Source organism: Malania oleifera, chromosome 2 (assembly GCF_029873635.1).
Source record: "Malania oleifera isolate guangnan ecotype guangnan chromosome 2, ASM2987363v1, whole genome shotgun sequence".
NCBI classification, from domain to species: Eukaryota; Viridiplantae; Streptophyta; class Magnoliopsida; order Santalales; family Ximeniaceae; genus Malania; species Malania oleifera.
In genome coordinates this window covers 97,576,821-97,597,516 of record NC_080418.1, presented here as the reverse complement: position 1 = coordinate 97,597,516, position 20,696 = coordinate 97,576,821, and the positions used below count along the sequence as shown (strand labels likewise).

At 36.8% G+C, this 20,696-nt stretch overlaps 1 protein-coding gene across 2 annotated transcripts in view; it reads right to left on the bottom strand.

The window, feature by feature from the left end:
• The window catches only part of LOC131149197 (GBF-interacting protein 1-like), a 34,451-nt gene extending 13,922 nt beyond the window's left edge, over window positions 1–20,529 (bottom strand). The window contains exons 1-8 of one of the 2 annotated variants that reach the window (XM_058099436.1): window positions 20,011–20,529; window positions 18,429–18,472; window positions 17,663–17,768; window positions 17,017–17,149; window positions 16,450–16,877; window positions 16,171–16,350; window positions 11,984–12,383; window positions 576–879 (exon numbers count right to left, since the gene is read on the bottom strand). In XM_058099436.1, the coding sequence (XP_057955419.1) occupies window positions 576–879; window positions 11,984–12,383; window positions 16,171–16,350; window positions 16,450–16,877; window positions 17,017–17,149; window positions 17,663–17,768; window positions 18,429–18,472; window positions 20,011–20,170 (1,755 nt within the window). In that variant the 5' untranslated portion in view covers window positions 20,171–20,529. Of the gene's footprint in view, window positions 1–575; window positions 880–11,983; window positions 12,384–16,170; window positions 16,354–16,449; window positions 16,878–17,016; window positions 17,150–17,662; window positions 17,769–18,428; window positions 18,473–20,010 lie in introns of both variants that reach the window. The other variant, XM_058099435.1, reaches the window with a different exon arrangement.
• Window positions 20,530–20,696: the final 167 nt, after the last annotated feature.

Genomic DNA, 20,696 nt, shown 5'->3' with positions numbered 1-20,696 from the left:
TATTTTCTTCAAATAAATAAAAAAATAAATATTCACAACCAAGCCCATCAAACCACAGCCACCTCCACCAGCAGCACTCACCAGCTCACAGCCAGCCACCATGAAGCATGCCACTGCTACCTATAATATCTCAAGTCTCCCACCGCTTGTATCCTTTTCATCCCCTAGAGTTCAAGCTTTTCTATTCCATATAGGCAAACAGAATTACCCAAGTATTATACCAACCTGCCTTACAGCATGAACCCAGGTTCAAGATATTAAACTCAAACTGAGGTCAGGTTGAGCATCTCAATCTTTGTGTTGAGGCTGAAATTGGATTGGACATCAGTTGTGGCTTTTCCACACAGGCCTGAGCCTTGGTTGAGCAGCAGCCCTGAACCAACCCTCCCAAGATGAAGACTCTAGTGAAAATGTCATTTAGAATTTAAACCATTGATTGACATAATTTCATTCATTGGCAGTGGAAGAATTTGCAGAAACAGTAATTAACCAATCATACAATGCAATTAGATTTTAAAATTAAAAAAAAAATAAAAAAAAGTGCAGTTCCAGAAGATAGGTCTAAAAAGGCTTACTACAAAACTTGGAAGGCGAGTAAAATCACGCCCCTGAGACTCGGAACTTTCTACTGGAGTGATCTGGCTCCCCAGCATTGGCGGCACAAAACCAACACTATAACCAGCAGAAGTGTGAACCACCGGATGTGAATGGCCTCCAGGTGGCAGTGCAGTCTCCTGTTTTGGTTCATTGTACTCTGGAACTGCCGTGGCTGCTGAGACATCACCTTCAACGGATGACAAATTTTCCAGTACATGCGTGGGTGATTGAGGATGAACAGGATAATCTCCTTCCTCAGTGCTAACCAATGCATTTTGATCGCTGGACACAATAAAATACAACCAATAAATAATGTGAAAGAAATATTATGAAGATACAGATACAAAATTTGCTACAAAGAGTTTGCACTCGGACCATACACTACCATGTCAAATATAAAATTTCACCGGTATAGGATATGCCTCAGGTTTCTCACAATTATAAAGAGGTAATTTGATATAATTCCATACAAGCTAAAAACATTGAAAAACACACTCCAACCTAAGCATGCTAGGTGCAGGCCTACTTTCACAATCTCTTTCCCATAACACCATCAAAATGTAAATCTGATCAAAACTAATGTGCAGGATACATATTTGTGCTATGAGCCTGTGACAAAGTCCCCCTGCAGCCTAGCAACACAAGCTGAGACCAAAATAGTTTTTTTATTCCAGAAAACAACCAAGCAGTCAGAATTTCATTAAACAAGAACTCCCGACTTGGGTGGAAATTAAGTGTTTGAAGTCTGAACAAAATTTCAAGAGTTTTAACACGCTGGCTGTACTGTCAACCATCTCAAAAAACAAAGGCTCTTCTTTTGAGTGTTGGTATTTTTAAGATGGTTTTTATTCATTTAAAACCTTGCCCATTGAGTTAAAATCTTACATTCTATTTGACAATAAGTGAGCCCACTGCCTGCATGTAATTTCATTATCTTTTCAATTAACAGTTTTATTTTGATAATTCATAATCTAAATATATATAATATTAGCCACTAAACTTATTGGTTTATTAAATAATTTTGTATTTTGATCTAAATAACAAATTTTCATCCTAAAATAGATTGCTTAAATTCATATAGTTAGCTTTTACTTAGCAAGAAGGATGAATTTAAGTTGACGCATTGGACTGCAAATACCACTCTTAACAGTTCTAGTGCATTCGAAGATCATCCTCAATAAGCCACGTGGCACATGATGCAGGATAGCCTCTCCTCTCATCTAAACCAAATATCACTGAAAATCAACCCCCAGGAAAATCAACAAACTCATCCAAAATACCCAGGATGGTATCCAGTAGCCAAGAAACATGAGTAACCTGAGGGACAGAAAAACCTGCAAGAGCACTCGAAGACAAGAATGCTCAAATGTGTCTTAGTAAGGTAAGAAGTTATCAAAATTGAAAAGAGAACTAATGTTCATACAATTAGGCAAATCAAGAAAATATGTTTTAGGTCCAAGTGTTATAATGATGGAGAAAGGGCCAATAGCAGGGGCATGGAATTTCTTAAGGTAGCTTTCTGGAGCATGCAATTCAGGCCTTGGATTTGGATGAAACCCAATACAATTCTGTACAACATTATGTCCAAATCCACACAAATCCAAATCCGAGGCCTAAGATCCAAGCTCCTAAATGCAGGGTAAAGGAATTTTTAAGATAACTCAGGTGCCATGATATCATCATTCACATTAAATTCTCTAGATCTACAGTGCACATCAGCAGCAAGTTCATGATCCCTATTACTCATGGCAAGATTACAACTAACCTCAGCTAGTAAGGATGTGGCAAACAAAAGATTGTGCAGGCTCATAAATATGAGCATTTGGTGAAAAAGGAACAAGGTCAATGGGAGGGCAGAGTTTGTAACTGAATACACAATCAAAAGGACTCTTACAGTCTTGCCAAAGAGTATTAAATAAACTCATCAGCGGAAAGCACCAATTTCTAACTGCCCTACTTTCCTCCTACCACACATCTAAGTAGACCACCCAAACTACGACCAACAACCTTTGTCTCACTGTCAATTTGATGATGACATGCAAAAGAAAACATCAAATTAGTGCCACACATCTTCCCAAATGTCTTCCAAAAAAATATCAAACTTAATACCCTTACAGACATTATAGCAATTGACAAGCCATCCAGTTTAACAACCTCCCTAAAAAACAATCACACATCATGCATCACAAATTATACTAGGCCATAAAATGTGCTATTTTGGAGAACAGATCAACTACAACAAAGATGGAATCATGTCCTTGGGCTGTTTTAGGAAGTCCAAGAAAAATCCACTCTCATGTCTCTCCAAGACACCTGCAGGAATGGAAGTGGGGTATAAAGGCCAGCATTTTATTTCCCAGATTAAGGTTGCTAACATATAAGACCCTGGGAGAAGCCACGTCCCTACTCAAAGAAGAACATATCCTCAACTAAGGAAGTGGTCTTATCTCTAATCAAATGATCCACCATCATGTAACTTTTGAAGAAGGAAATACTTTCCAAAAAAAAAATAAGTGTGGAAAATGCATGGTCTAATGCCCTAAATAGATGAACGCCACAGATGAAAAGACAACACTTTCTATGGTTACCCTTATTCATTTCCTAATACATGGGCCCCAAAAATAGGACAACCACTTCATGTACTTTAATCATAAGACCCCATAACTCATGGCATGAAGAATGACTACGACTCTACAGAGGCTGCGTCTGCTGGCTACATTCTCAACACTAGGATGATGTTTGAGAACAAGGTGCACTCACTGAGAAACTCTATCCAAGCAGCATGTTCAGCACTCAACTTTTTCAGTGGAAAAATAACTGTCACAAAGCAAGGTGGTCAAAGTATAGTAAAAACTCCTGGGTTAGAATATCATTCACCTGTGATGAAAGGATCTCATCTTAGGACAGAACTGTTTATCTTGTGTTGTACTTCTGTTCAGCCTCGGAAAGTTTCTCACTGAAAGATGCTATAGCTCCACCTAACCTACCCTAGAGGCATCTCTAGCAACCTTAAAGACTTTACTAAAGTCTGCAAGCTTAAGCACAAAGGTTTACGTCAATCATTTTCTATTTAACCTATCCAAAGGCTCTAGCAGCTCAAGGTATTAATGAAATGGCCTTTTTAATGCAATCAATAATAGGAGCCATAATAGTGCCAAACCCCTAATGAAACATGTATTGAAAGCAATTGAAAGCTACAACCTTAGAAATAATATCAGTCTCAAGCACTCCCTAATGGATTTATTTATTAGGATGAGTTGCTATGCCCCACATAGAAACTACAAAACCAAGAAACTGAAGAAAGAGCATGCTAGGCAGCAGAAACATCACGAGGCTGTCATAAAATTTAACTTCCTAAGAGGGAGAAAACCTAACAAAGATGAACCTAGCACACCTCCTTAGGGCTACTATAAACTAGTGTAGCATCAAAATAGATCACAAGGAATTCCAACATGAATGGCTACGAGGCATCAGTCATGGCCCTCATAAAGGTACTAAGGGCATTAGAAAGTCCAAAGGGCATGAACAACTGCTCTAAAAAATCATCTTGGATCTTAAAGGTAATTTCCATTTATCTCCTTGTCTAATTCTAATCAGGTGGTGTACACAGCACATGTCAATCTTGGAGTACCAGCTAGATCCAGCAAACAAATCAAAGATGCCCTCAAGTCCAGGTATGTGAAACCTATACTTAATTATAATCTTATAAAATGCTCTACTATATATGCCCATCCTCCAAGATTGATCTTTCTCAAGGGTCAAAAGGACTAACATGGCACAAGGACCTAGACTATGCCTTAAAAAATTGCTTGTAAAAAGCTTGCCTACCTGCCTATTCAATTCAGCAGCCTATACGATTGAACTGGTAGTTGGACAGATTAGAAAAACAGGTAATTGAGATCCAAGAACCAAATCTAGGGCATGCTGAATATCTGTCATAGGTGGAAACTGACAACAGAGCTGATCTGGACAGCGATAGAAAACTCAAATCAACAAATTTCCTTTGGCAGAAGACAACTCACAAGCAGAAAGGGGGAGAAAGTGAGTGTCCCTAACAACTATCAAATATTAGCTCTTCAAACTCGTCTTCTTCAAATGCTCTACAATCTAGGAAATAGATTTTTTAATTGGATTCCTTTCCTAACTGGAATTTTTGGCCTGATTTCTTGTTTCTAGAGTCCTTGTATGTGAGTCTGGCCAAATTAAGAATTATAGCCTTTATCATGTACCTAAATATATTATTGTTCTCACTACCATGATCGGTTACATTCAATTATATAACCATGAGAGCCCGACATATGCCACATTCATAGGCAACAAGTCACAATAAATCTTATTGATTTATCCCTGTTCTCCTAAATGGGTGGGTTGTAGTCTCCATGACTTGTAAAGTGCTCCAGTCAATCCAAGCTGCACAAAAAGGCTGGGGGTCTGGCTCTACTTTAAGATTCAATCTTGACCAAAAATAGCCCAGGGACTAACATGTATTGTCCACAATACTGCTACAAAGCATAAGCTCCACAAAATGGTCCATATAACTAGTCTAACATGGGTTTGTTTATGGTTCAATAGTTGCCCAAATAACTTGTTCATAAAAGAGGGAAAGTACCTCTCCTTTAATCTTTGTCTCATGACCTCCAATTGAGTGATTGGGAGCTCCCCTAAGCACTCTGCCAAGCATTTTTTTTTTTTTTTTTCAATATTCCTTAGAAAATTGGTACCACTCAAAATAGTTCACCATCTTCTCTACCCAATCTAAGAAGCTACTAGGACCTAAATACCATCATATGCCCACACATCAACTTTGGTATTGTTAGTGATACCACCTAAATCCTCTTGGCCATGACAAGGTGAGTGGAAGATGCCTAGAATTATTGCGGAAGTATCATCAAAACTACTCTCCACAAACCTAGACTTGATTAACTCAAGGCTGGATAGACTGAACAAGCTTACAGGATGGTCTAGAGGCTTGACTCATCCTGTGGAATTCCCATTAGGTTGCCCCAGATTGACAAATTTAGATCTTCCATTACAGGAAGCTTACTTAACTTGAGGACAACTAAAATCGCTTATTGAGTTGCTCAAACTTTGGGGCTACTGAGTCCTAGAAAATATTTAAACAGGGAGTGTTTGGGCGTCAATGGTCAGCAAGAGTGGGTTCATCCACCATTAGCAGCAATGAAAAAGTGCAACGTAGTGCAGTTAAACAAAGGAGGTCGCGATATGAATCCTAAAATTACTACAATGCACACATAGAGAAGAGCTAATGACCTTAATGTACATGATTTGGCATATTCTTACATTATGCAAAAAACAAGTCGCTAATGGCAGGGATGCAAGCAAGCAATTGATCAAAATATGAAAAAAGGAGGGAGGGTAGGCCAGCAAAAAAAAAAATTCTGTTTATTGATTTGGATACTTGCAATTTCACTAATTTTCCAAGTCATCCAAACATTAATTGTGCTTAATGAGAGAATTTCTTACCTTACCAAGTACCATACCACAGCCTTGAAATCGTTCTCAGCTGTTCTGTCAATATCTCAGGCTCTACTCCCAAATCTTGCAGATGCATTGAGGGCTGATTTAGTTGTGGAAAACAGTTTTCATTTTCCGTATTAGTTTTTCAATGAATTATAAAATAAGTTAGCTAGTTTTCAGTTTTACAACATTTGTATAACATAAATTAACAACAATAAAATTTTTTAGCACTCTTTCACTGTGGAAATAGTTTTATTTTCCATTTTTAATTTTTCATAGTTTTATTTTCCATTTCTAATTTTTCAAAAAATTTAAAAAGAAAAAATCATCACCTTGTTTTCCATATTCTAGATTAACATGAAAAAGTTGGAAAACATCTTTTTAGTGTTTTCTAGATTTTTAACTTCTTCCTTTATATACTAGAACATGGGATTCAGATCTTGGACTTTGATTTGGCTGGATTATGCATTGAGCTTCTTCAAAATCCACACAATTCCAAACCCAAGCCCCAAAATCTATAAACCCAAATACTACCTGGAAACAAAAAAGTTTTCTTTTTTGTAATAATTTTGAAAAATCCATAAATAAAAAATGAAAACTGTTCTACAGCAATAAATCTTAATATTGGTGCTCACAAAACTAATTTCTCCTCCAAAATGTATATTGTACACTGCAATCCAAATCTTGCAGTATCAAAGTATCACAAAGTACAATAAAAAACCACAGTTGGGTCGATCTATGGTGAGTCAAGAAGAACAAGAATAAGTCAGACGTAAATCACACAAGAGAATGCTGATTTGTGAGGCTTGTGAGCCACTGTTGCCAACTTTCCAGGATGGTGCAACAAAAAAAAAACTGACATCTTGGAGCAGCGGTGGCATGAGGGCTCCCTGGCCATTGGATGGCAATAAAATTTTGGGGTTGGGTCAGTCAGGGTTCAGGTTTCAATGGTGGTGGTGACATTTCCAACTGACAACTGGAAGTGCAAAAGTATAAAGGGCAGTGACAATGAAAAGCAATGCTTCCCTGTTTCTGCTCATTTCCAGAAACTTCTGGAAGTGCTGTGTGGTTTTGAAGAGCATTACCTGATTGTGAGATGTTCTATTTTAGTGAATTAGGTACTATTCACATATTTCATGGTATTTTGATAATATAAAACATTTGTGCAATGATTTTGCATGGTATAATGATTTACAGCTTGATAAAACCTATATTGAACATTTTAGAGGTTGTCTTAGATTTTGGGTACAATGAGTTCACAATGCAGTTCACAAGTAGACTCATGAAAAAATTGGGCTTATTAGTAGATTCATAAGGCTTTGTCCCCCTCCCCCCAGGCTTTCAAAAGGAATTTTTTAAAAAGGAACAGAAGAAAAGAAGCTGATTGAGGTTGTTGTAAAATTTAATTGGGCCCCATGTGGAAGAGTTGTCAAAAAAAAAAAAAAGGTTGTTCCTAAGTGTTCAGTAAAAAAGTTGTAAGGTGCGCGAAGATGTGTTAAATGACCAAAATGAATGTCCTTTGGGGAATATAATTAGTGCATATTAATGTTAACCAAAAAAGGAAAACAAGGATGCTCATGAAATAGAATAATTTGTTAGCAAAAAGCTAGCTTTTAGCTTTCAAAAGCTTCAAATCTGTAATTTTTAAAAGTTCTCAGAAAGCTACAAACCAACTTTTTAAAACTGAAAAAGCTATTTATCAAACATGTTATACCCAACTTTTTCTTTTAAAGGAGAAGTTTATCCAAATATGGGGCCAAGCTCACCCTAAGTCGAGTCAGGGACAAACAGCACAGGAAGCTTTGATTCCTACTATTTTATGTTTGCATGGCATTAGAGGTGAGCAAACGGTCGGTTCGGTCAAATTTGGTTAATTAACCAAATTAACCAAAATTTTTGGTTAATGTTTTTTATTAACCGAACCAACCGAATAAGGGATGTTAACCGAATCTCACCCAACCGAATTACCTTTTCGGGTAATTCGGTTAACCGAATTTATTTTAAATTAATTATTAAAAATATATTATAATTATAACTTTTTTACCAAATCTGCAGCTCATTTATTAATTTTATTAAAAAAAAATATTTTGCATCTATTAATTTTATTAATAAAAAATAATATTTTACTATTAATCTATAAAAGTGGAAATTATAAATCCTGTTGTCCAGATGATATGCAGTCATAGAAACTGAATGCATTCCCCCTGGTGACTTCCAGTGGAGTTACTACCATGGTTTTAAATCGCGGTAGCGGGTAGCGTAACGTAACGGTAACAGGTGTAACGGGAAGCAGGAGTAGCGGGTGTTACATAACGGGAAGCGGGTGTAACGGCTGTGAATTTTTTTGAAGCACGCACAACCTTGTGCATATTAGCGTACTTGCATGTTTTAAGCTTTTGGCCATTCTTAGAAAGGGTTTTAGTGTATTTTGGACCCTTTAGTTCGACTAACTAAGTTATTTGGTAAGGGCAACAAGTTTACATTTGTTTTAAACCATCATTGATAGAAAATTACGTGTGTGTGCGTATTTATACTTCTCATTGTTCTTATCTGTGATAAATTCTTATGTGTGCTAAATGAATTAATAAAATAAAATACATTATACACTCCATTAATCTATTAGACACATAAGACATACGAATAATATAAATATAAAATAGTTAGAAAAGAAAAAAGGTTGAAGTTGAAAAATAAAGAACATAAATATCACATTACTAATATTAGTAAAAAAAAAATTCCTAACAAGTTAGTATTTTGAAATTGTTAATTAATGCATCTATTGTGAGTATTTAAAGAAAAAGTAAATTTTGTATCATTGTCATCCTCATTATAATTTTTTCCCCCTCTTGCCACTTGGTATATTGAGAATGATATATGAAAGAGAGAGAAAAAGTGAGAAGAAAAAGTAAAAAATAAAATATTTTTTTGGTGTAACAGTCCTGTAGCGGTTACGTAACGGTCGTAGCGGCCTTTATGTGACGGTCGCGGTCCGTAACGGCCGCTACGGCCGTGATTTTTCTTCCCACCGATTTCGCGGTGTGTAACAGTATCGGTAACCCAAAAAACCTTTACGTAACGGCGTTACGTAACGGTCGCGGCCTTTATTTAAAACCATGGTTACTACAACTCAATTCCATAATTCTAAGAAAGCAATGGACATGACCTCATCATGTCATGGCTTTCATTTGTGGGAAATGATCTAGCTATGTTATTGGAACATTCATCACAAAGAATAAGTTCCTTCTTGCATCAGATCCCAATATCCCATCAATTAACTAGCCAGAGATTATTTCTAGATTTTCCATTCAGGTGGCATTGTGCCACCACCGGTCCACCAGGGCATGGATATGTGGTGCATTTATTTTGCAGGCCAGCCTTTGGACAACAAATTTCTGGAGGCAAGAACAATGTAGGCACAAAGACACAGTTAATAAAACCGCCTCTGCCTTTCCCCCATTCCGCATATATATATATATATTATTAGTTTATATTTAAATTTTAATTCATTATTATTTCAGGTAATTCGGTTAACCGAATTAAAATTTCTTTTAACCGAACCGATTAGCCGAAATTTGGTACATCCACAACTGAACCAAACCGACCAAAATTGGTTGGTTAATTCGGGTTTCCCCGAATTATGCTCACCCCTACATGGCATGCTTGCAATTAATTCATATTTTGTTGTTTGTGATGGGTACAGTTATATATCCATTGTTGAGCTTAAAGATCAGACTTTCAAATGTGAAATTTCAAATGAATATTAGTTGTACTGCGTAGCACACCAGCAGCCCTGTCTAAAGTTAGTTTTTCATAATGATATTTCCGAAACCCTAGTGTATATTTGTTGGTTTGTTAATTAAGAGAAAGGGAGGATGAGAGGAAGAAGGAGCGATGCTAAATGCAGGAGGAAGAAAGAAGGAAATTGTGATTTGGTTTCCAAAAATTCTACCTGCCATTTCCACAACATAAACCTAATATATTATAGACCCTTCAGTTAAATAAAAAGCAATCCCCCTAAATTATAAAAATACAAAACAAAGTTTTGATACATCATAAACCTACAACTAAAACATGTGCACTGAATAGGCAGATTGGGGGGGGGGGGGGGAGGAATCCTGTGTCACTAGCACAACATTTTTCTTGGAGTTCTGGGAGTTGGAGGAGATTATAATAAATGCCTCAGCTGTAACCCTTCTACCTCTGTAATAGGATTGAATTCAAACTAAAGCATAAATTGTTTTCTGGGATTTTATTTTTCCATTCAAGAAATCAAATAAACTGTCATTCAATTTATTATAATCTACAACAAATCATCGAATTTTATTTCTTTCGCTCACCTCAACTAAATTGATGGCACCCATTGCACTTTGTCTGTACTTAACTAAATTTTCTGTACAAATCTCTTCATAATAAGGTTTTTGGCTTTGAGGTTGTGTAATTAAAGAGAGGAGAATTTTCTACAACAATTTCTGCAACAAAAAGCTCTTGATGCCTAAGATATTTATTAGTAACTATCTTGAAAATAGGTAGTGTTAAATTATTTATGAGAAGGTAAACATATATTCAAACAGAATGTGAATTGTCATTAGGTAGTGTTAAATTATTTATGAGAAGATAGACATATATTCAAACACAATGTGAATTGTCATTCTGTTCACTAAACACCTAAATGCGAGTATAATAGGACAGGATCATAGGAACAATTTACTTGGCTGTTAACAATAGGAACTGATCCTCCAAGAAATTCTAAATAAGTAGGCTTTTTTCTTTTGTGTCCCTGTATATATATGTCTATACATATATATCTTTAGAGATAACAAAATCATGAGCATTAGTTCATACAATTTCTTGCTAATTTAATTAGTCAATTTTGTTGGTGCATAATGTCCCCTATGCACATGCCAAAAAATAGGTTTGAAAAGAATTTTTTCTTAATGGAAAAGAATGATGCAAGAGGGATGACAAAGAATCCCTCATAACTAAAACACTGTATACAGGTTTTATTACAAATTGGCTTCTAGCATTTACCAATTTATTACTAGGTAACCTCCTCCTCTTAACATATCTTCCTTTTGCATTAATACATACACACATACATATACATACATAATTACAAAACAAGAATAGGAATAATAGCATTAAGATTTTTGAAAAAAAACAAGTTTACAAATTAGGAGATACTGAGATTATATATTGACAGCAGCATTTCATTCACCCTTTCAGGCATCAATGTGTTTCCAGCTACATTTCATTAACCCTTTTAGGAATAAATGTGTTTCCATACTTTATGACATGTTTGTCAATTTATAAATTGAATTTATATTAATTGAAGATCACTATTAAAAAAAAAAAAAATTTATTATTAATTTTTACATTTTATATATTATTTCTTATATTAGTCTTGAGGACACTTTGTCCTCTATTAACTTTTGTACTCTTCCACCCTCTTAGTGAATTTTCTTTTGCTATAAAAATAACAATAACAATAAAAATGATGATGTTTCTATCAAAAATAATAATAATAATATTAATAACGAAATTGACATTGAAATTTCTATAATTTTTAAGCTTCCAAAATTAATCTAAATTTGAAATTTAAAACATTGCTTATATCTTGTCGCAACTCAGCATCAGCTAACAATTCTTCTGATCTACTAGACTGCAACATATTAACTAAAAACTCAGCTAAAAGACCCCCTTCATCATCATCATCATCATCATCATCATCATCACCATCTATAGAAGAGTACTAATAATAGATATAGGCAAGCAAAATTTTGCTTCTCAATGCCCAATCAAAAATCAAAAATAAATAAGAAGTGAACCAAGTTTTTTTACCACCATAGACCTAGACACTCAGCATTAAAATAAAAGCAAATCTTTAAAAGAGAAGAAAATTTTTACAAACCTCAAGGATTGTCCCTCCACAGTTTCTTCAATCCCCTGTGAAGTTTCAGATCGAGGTGTGGAGCTTTGGTCACTCTCAGGACCATTAACATAGCTTGTGCTTATTCCAAACCAAGCATCAATACTTCCAAAACTTAACTTGTATCTTTCAGATTCAGGGACATGTATGTGGTTTGGAATGATGACATTTTGCTGATCCAGGCGTTGCCGATCTGGAAAGTGCAACTCCTCCAGCTTCTTCTGCACTTCTGAAGTTGCTGCTTCTGAATCAAGGACACTCGAAACAGGATGTGAATGGACGTCAGCCTCCACTAATGTAGTGAGAACCTCATCAGATGCAACAGTTGTTTTAGTCCCTTGAGCAGGGTTCACTGGTTTCGGTTTCCACTCCTTACTAGGACCTACAGTCAGAAACAGCACCCAAAGGAAAAGAAATAAAATAAAGAAAAAATAAATAATGCACCTTGAACATCATCCAAATCAATAAACAAGCCAAAGCTGATATATCGAGCAGAGTTACTTATCTCTTTGAGTTAAACATATATTACTTTTTTGCTATTGCCTCCCCATGCACAAATATCTACTTGTAGCTTCCCATTTGAAACTATGCCCCACATATAGAGATGAAAAAAGGGTATTTAAAACTACTAAACTGGCTCTGCTCTGTCACGTAGACAAAAAGAAAGGAGCTCCCAATCCAATGAACAAAACTTCAATCTGCCCAATGGCTTTATAATCAACCATAGCCCCTGAAAACTCTCCTGAAACTCATACATATAAGCAATTTGCTCTGTAAGGCGAAGTAGAGCTGCAATCTCTTCTCCCTCAACATTTCAAAAATCCCAATGACCTCCCTCGAACGTAACATCAAATAATTGATGTTAGCTTTTGTTTTTTCAATAACGAAAAAGAAGAGATTTCTTTGATTAGATGAGAATTTACAAAAAGAAGAAAAGGACTTTCTCCCATCAAAATCCTGGAAAAATCTAGAAAAAACAAAAAAAAAAAAAAAACTAACTAATAAAACAAAAAATGGAAAAAAAAAGGGGAAAAAAAAACATAAAATTCAGAGCAGAAGATTCCTCCAATCTCGCTGTTTGAAAAACTAACACCCTTAAAGCAACCAAACCCAACACACCATAAAGAGGGCAGGTAAGGAATCTTCTCCCAAACCAGTTGCCAATTCAATTTTGTCCCCAAAAACATATGTGCATTATGCTCCAACCAGAATCCCCACAACACTAGAAAAATACCACATTTCCATAGTGTCATCCTCTCCTAAATTATTTTTTGAACATTTTGCTAATATTAAAAAACATAGTTCTGATGACCTCAAACACCTTGGTTGCCCTTCCATCATTTTTTTCTGGCAAGAAACTGCGTAGCAAAGAGAGAGGTAGAAAGAACCGTCCATCCATGGCACCACCAGTCCATAATCAGTGCATAACACCAGCCCTATCTCCATCTTCTCCCTCTTCTTCCTCTGGATATCACAACCCCACCACAGACTCATGGTTGTCAATCATCTATCTTCAAACCCATTGTGGGAGATAGAATGACCATCTCATCAATACCCTCAAGGTTTTGCAAGCAGTACACTTACTCATGAAATTATTAGATGGAGAGACAGAGACAGAGACAGAGGTGTTTCAATTGGTAACAAGTTCAGTCTGCTTGGTTGATAGCCACAGCCCCAATGCCACCAACTCGGCCTGAGTTGGTAATGAGGTCCCTTTGCTTGGCTACATAAATGTATTTCAGTATACGCTAAAATCTTAATTAATGAGGTTTGCCACCTAAAATCACCACCTATTAATTCAACAATCCCACCCATAAAACTCCCCAACATTAAGATTTAAATGATCCATCATTATCATGGTCATGTGACCACCATAAATTGTGACGACCTAATTCAGTCATCATATGCACAAAACAAATCCTCAAGCTACCACGATCATACAACAATCACGTTCAACCAAACCAAACCACCAAACCCCATATCTTTGTATCTAATCTCTTTCCCATAAAGATTCTCATGAGTCCGGTCAAAGCCATCATTGCCATAGTCACCAAACTCAACCAAAATCGAAGAACTTAAGAAAGAGAAGTTATGGGGGAGGGGAAAATTGGGATTGAAGAAGACAATGGGAGGGGTGTTGGCAAGTGGTGCACTAGTAAGAATGCCGCAAACCCCCAAGAGACAAATATGCCCTCTTCCACCCCTCTAGTCTCCTACCCACCCTCTTGACCACGAGATCCCAAAAGCCATGGAGTTTGGAGTGCCCCTAAGAGAGAGAACAAGATAAGAAAACAACCACTCAAGGGAAACACAACCTGACAGTTCTATAATCCCTACTGGCCAAATTGACTCCAGCCACCCCACACTTGGACAAGTTGATCTTCAAACCCAAAATGTTTAAAAAAATAATGACTTTTTACGCATTTTGCAACATTGTCCGCAAGAAACAACATAGTATCATTAGCAAACTAAAGGTGAGACACCTCACTTCCTCCCTCCCAACACAAAGACCTACCATCACACCCAATCCCTATGCATGCCTTTGAATCTTGCCAAGACTCTTGAGAGGGTGATGCGCAGTTTCCTTTCGTTAGGTTATGAGGAGCATAAATCAACCTGAAGGTTGTAAGAAGACCCAGATTAGAAGAGGTGTGACGCTCAGTGATGTGGTATCCAAAAATATCTACCTAATAAGTAAATGGTTGTGGAAGTTCCCCTTGAAAGGTAGCTCCCTAGCCACAAGGTGATCAAGAGTAGATGAAATAGATGGTGTCTAGAAATAGCATTATTTTTCACACATGCCCCTGGATGTTTGCTTTCGAGATGGCATGTCAGCTCCTTTCTCTAATGCACTCCAAGATGAGTAATGGTACAAGGGTTTGGTTTTGGGAGAATGTTCTTTGGAGCTAGTGGTGCTTCAGTTATTTAAGCTTTCTTATCTTTACAATACACCCATTAGTTGTTTTTTCTTGTTGGAGGATGATTCTTCAGGGTCTGTTAAAAATATTCCTTACAGCACTTAAAAACCCCTTTTCCAAATCTTTTTCCCTTAGCACCACATCATTTGAAAGGCTAAGGTTCCTCTGCAAAAACGGACCTTCATCCGGAGTGTGACTCTAAACAGGATTAATACGCGTGATTTGGTATGGACAAGAAGGCCCTAGATGTCTCTCAGTCCTAACACATACTTGATGGTCCATGAATCCAACAAGCCGAATGTTCATCTTTTCCTCCACTATCAAGTAGCAACTCATCTCCATAATGCTCTATTCTCTTGCTTTGATGAAGCCTGAATGGTACCTTGGAAAGCAGATCTGTTGCTCATTAGGCATTGGGTTTTTGCTCAAGCAGAAACGATCACATGTGATGGGGCGGTGCGGTTTTCACTATCCTTTGAACTCTTCTGCAAGAGCATTTCAAGGGTCATACAACTCAGCCTTGTTTGCTTTGGGACAGATTGGTGTTCTTAGCTTCCTTCCTAGACTCATTTATTTAGATTCTTCTGGGTTTTATCGCTGCCTGTCAGCTTGCCCTCTTTTATTGTGCTTTGTTTAGGTCAAAAAACTCTCTCTTATACTGCCAGGGGAGGTAATGGAGAAGAAGAGGACAAATGGGAGGGGGAAAATGAGAGATAAATAGAGAGGTGACAGTGAGAGGGTAGTGCTATGAGCCAAGTTGAGGAGGATGATGCTTGGAAATATCTGAACACAGCAAAGAATAAAACGAAGAGGATCTTCAAGTCAATGCTTTCATTAGTAAGCTATTAATCGCCTAGTTATCAACATAATCAAAATGAGAAGCTGGATTTACGCAACTTTCGTATGAAGAGGAAAATGAAGTCCTCAACAAATGAAGATAAATTGATAAGGGAAAAGAAGAGAATTCAAAAAATTGTATTAAAAACCTCAATGAGGGTAAAAAGGCATTCAGATAAATAAGAAAAAAGACGTCATTTTTTCAGTTTAATCCATCACAGGTTACATTATGGAGGAGTAATAGATGCCATTACAATCAAATATGCAGGCAGGTCAGTGTAATTTTTTAAATTTCAAGGGAGGTATGCATCTCTTTGCAAAAACTCATCAGTGCATTTTTCATAAAAATAAATTAAAGATTTTGTATGAATTGCATTACTAAAGAAATCAAAAAATCAAAGACAGAATAAACACCTTTCTGAGAGCCAATTACTTGTTGCGAGCGGCTACTATAACTAGATAAGGGTCTACCAGAAGAGCCACCATGTGTTGATGAAGGTAAAGGTTGTGCAGACTCAATGGCCTGATTCTTCCCATCTCCCTGAGGTTTGCCCGGCATCTTTCCTTGCATGAACTCACTCCCAATCTCAGAATCTGCTATTTCATTCAATGACCCAAAGGAGACAAAAAAATGGGTTCATTATGTCATAAGAAAATTACCAGTTAACAGAATATAATCTACAAAGTGCTCACCAGCCGCTAATTTGCTCTCAGAAGGTGCAATTGCATTTGGCTCAACAGGAGCTCGTTGACTCCCCACCTCACGTTTTATTGCACCCACTGCACCAGGGAACCGTGTATCATGAGATGGCACCAGGACTGGATCTGAAGAAGAGAAACAGACTGCTGATGATGACGCTGGAGTCAGAGAAGCCGACGAATTACTAGAGCTGACTGTTGGCTGCTCATGTGTTTCCCCACTACCAAACCCAATTGAGGTGTTTTTATTTGAATCCATATGGGGGGGAGGAGGTGGTGCACCTCCCAACTTACTAACATCAACAGCTGAAGTAACATCAGGCTGCTTGCCAGCACTTCTTGCAGAAGAATGGGAAGCATGCACTGCATCAGTACTCTCACAAGTCACATCAACCGGACCATTGGCCATAACAGCTACAGAGCTGCAAAATATAATACAATTTAATAACTATTCTTCATAATCATTACGGGATCAACTGGACTCAACAAGAACAATACAATTGGATGATACTGCAATTCAATAACAAAAAGGAGCACAATTTTTTACAAGCTAGTAATCACCTAGCCACAGGATTTGTTTCTTTGTTTTTTGTCTCTTGAGAAGTTGGCAAAGATGAGAAAACAACACCCTTCTCTGACCCTTGATTGTTTCCATTTTGCTTTCCAGAAGCAGAATTCCTGCTACCACCAGCATCTAGCAAAGGAAATAAATGAGACAAAAATAGCTGACAAGTAACAAATAGAAAGAAAAAAAAAAAAACAGCTAAAGAGCTACCAATAGACAGAAGGGGCTGATGTGCAACAAATCTACAACACAATTGCAATACAAACCCAGCACAATTTGATCTTAAGAGACAGAGTGAAGCAATTATTCCTTTATTAATGGCATCCATGAAACTTAAAAGAAGTTGGATAAAAAGTGATAACTCAACACCACCAAGAACATGGGGAAGCCACTCAACTTAGAGACATGGATCACCAAAATCTATTATGCATTAACAACATGTTGCTAAAAGCTCTATAGCACAAGGTAGTACTAGTCAAAGTGAAGCTATCAACAGTGATGCTAAGAAGGCATTCCAAATAATCATGTTCAACAAATGAAACAAGTATAGTCAATACCATAAATCTTGTACATTAGAATGGTAAAGAAAATTCATATGATAGTGGTTTAGAACCGACTATTATTCAAAAAATAGCGACTTACCGTGAGATGTGAAACGATTTAAATAATTGCCACGCCCTCCCCTATTACCACGCCCCTGCATTCCAGGTCTCAACCTTGACTCTGCAGACTCTTTATTGTTTAAATTCTGCAAGAATACAAATAAATAAATAAATAAATAACTTAAATCAAACTGAAGCAAAAATCTGAATTTGACTATGTACGTGCAAAAATAACAAAGACTTGTCAGGTTATTTATTTTCGTGTGGAAAAATTGCACCGTGAAAATGACAACGTGACACTTTCAACCAATAATTGAAAATGATAAGAGTAAAGGAGTAGCCTATTTACACTTCTCTCTCCATTTCTTTACAATCAAGTCCACAACCACAGCCATAATCAGTCTCCTTATACTTTAGCAGATTTATGTAAAGATTACCACTATCACCTAAATAAAATGAAAAATAAAATAAAGCGCACAACCCCTCAAACAGAACCCCCCAGAAAACCTATTTGGTAATAGCTAAAATGAGAAATATAGGGATCCAGTAAAAAGGACAAGAGAGAAAAAAATAATGAGAAATTAAAAGGCACAATAGTGCAGCCCATGGCATTTTACATCATAAAAATTGAAGCACGGACGGCATTATATTTGCACATACTTTGCAAGAAAGAAATCGAATAGTGGCAACCTGGATTGTATGCTGCTAGAAACTACACCATCTAGAACCATCTCGCCTACAAATCTCTTCAACTAATTAAAAAATGTGGATCTCATTAACTCATGAAAAATTTTTAAAATATTTACCTCTCTTCTCCTATCACGTTTCCTTTTGACCTCGTGGAATGTATCTGAAAAAATCATAGCATATGCTAGTTATATCACCAAACTGACCACAAATTTCCAGATTAATAAGATATTTTAAATAGCATCCATTAGAATAATAAACACAAACGCAAACTTACAAGCCAAGATAAAAATAATGAAGATTTAAACATGAAAAACCAGAGAACAAAAAAACTGATATCCTTGCTTCCATGGAAATGATTGAATAACTCATATGACAAATAAAAGAAAAATGTTCAACGACTGCATCAAAGCATCTATAATAAGTTACAAAAATTTTATATTTTAGGTTTCACAATATCTCCATTACAGTTGATAAGGTTTTGGAAACTCCATTAACAAGCCTAAACATCAAATATTCAGAATTTGGAAGCATGCATAGACATTTATTATTAGGTGCAACTGTGCTTAAAAGCGATAAGTTTCCGATTAAGCACCAAAAAATAAAAAACTATTGAAGAAGCAATCTCTTTAAATAACTACAATGTATATCCAGATTCCAGATGCAACAGAATATTAAGGTTGTGAATATTTTAAGTGGAAATAAGTGTTTGATCCCATACAGTTCATCAATTTCAAAATCAAAATCCCAATAAAGAATCAGAGCCATGAATCACAATTGAAAAGTTAATTATGAACAAAAGTGTAAACTAGGTAAAGCACAAAATGGCATAAGCTTGAAGAAGATTTGAGCAACTATGGCCTAGTTGCATCAGGGTTGTTCAACTAGGTCAGTTGATGTCAAACAACAAAAATCTTGTTTGTATACTGAAAGTCAATATAATCCAGAACGTACCACAAAACCAATCACACTGTGAAAAATAGCATTATTGACTTTAGAGTTCAATAGAATCACCAGAAAGTAAAGTATTAGCCAGTCTCGCAATAATCAATTCCTTCTGTCCTGCACGTTCTCTGCTTAAGGGACTATTGATGAATCTAACACCATGAACAAAAAACAAACCAAACCCATAAATCCTGCCCGCTCACCTACCCAATATCTCACACCCCCCCCCCCTCCCCCCCAACCCCACTCCCAAAACAAAACAAAAGAAAGAAAAAAAAAAAAGACTAAAAGTGAGCACTAAAAGCTACTCATCTGGACCACAGCCCTAGAGCTGGAGTGTAAATAAACCAAACTCAAATTAAGAATTAAGCCTCCATAGTCCAGATCGTGCAACAACATCCGGTGAATATAAATCCTCCATAATTTCTACAAACCGCATGGGGAAAAAATCCAAAGCTTTCATTTCTGGAAGGAACAAGATAGAATTAAAAACTCACCAACACTTAAAAAGGCAATAATAAAAACCCATCAGAGAAAATATGAAAACGCCCAGCTCAAAACCCGCGTGTACACCATCCAACATAACAAAAATTAATTAAACGAAACCCCTAAAAAGGATGAACACCGAACCAAGTCATTTTTATACAGGGAAGAGGGAAATGGAGAAGATTGATCGTAAGTGGAGATAATTAAATCACTGATCAAACAGGAACGAGCCAAGTTGTAGCTCCCCAAAGCAATCACAAAAAGGAGTACCTTGAAGGAGGAGCTTCTGAACAGTCTCATTGGGATCCATGGAGCATTCTTTAAGCATTGCATAAATCTCCTCTTCACTGTGATTGCCCGTGATCTCCTTTAAATTCTGGATCGTCTTCCGCACACTGCTGGGAATCGAAACCCTAACCCCACTGCTCATCTTCACAGGCCACAGAAGCACAAACCACAGCTGCGTGTATGTGACAGTACGGAGAAGGAGAGATGTTGAGAAATGAAGAGACGAACAGAACAACAGAAGGAGAATAATATGGTGATTACAGGGGCGAGAGATTGGACGACAGAAGAAACGAATAAGAAGAAGGAAAATCGACAAAACTATGATTGCTTTTTTTAGGGGTTTTCAAACGATCTATGCGAAGTGAGAAGAGGAAGAGGGAGGGGGGAGGGAAGAAGCAAGACGAGGACTGCCTTCGAGTGTAGGGCTTTTTGGCCTTTCCCCCTGTTTTGTTCGTTCCTTTTCTTTTCTTTTTTTCTTTTTTTTTTTTTTAACTCTGTTTCCTTTCGCCTTTCCCACCATCCTTTCCTTTGTTTGCTCTTGCTCTTCTTCGTCTATGGTAGAACGTATATGGTATGGTTTGACCGGGTACAAGTCTCTGCACGAATTAAAACAGCCAATTTCCCCACTCTCAATTTACTACCAACCCTTCAATTTTATATTTAAATTA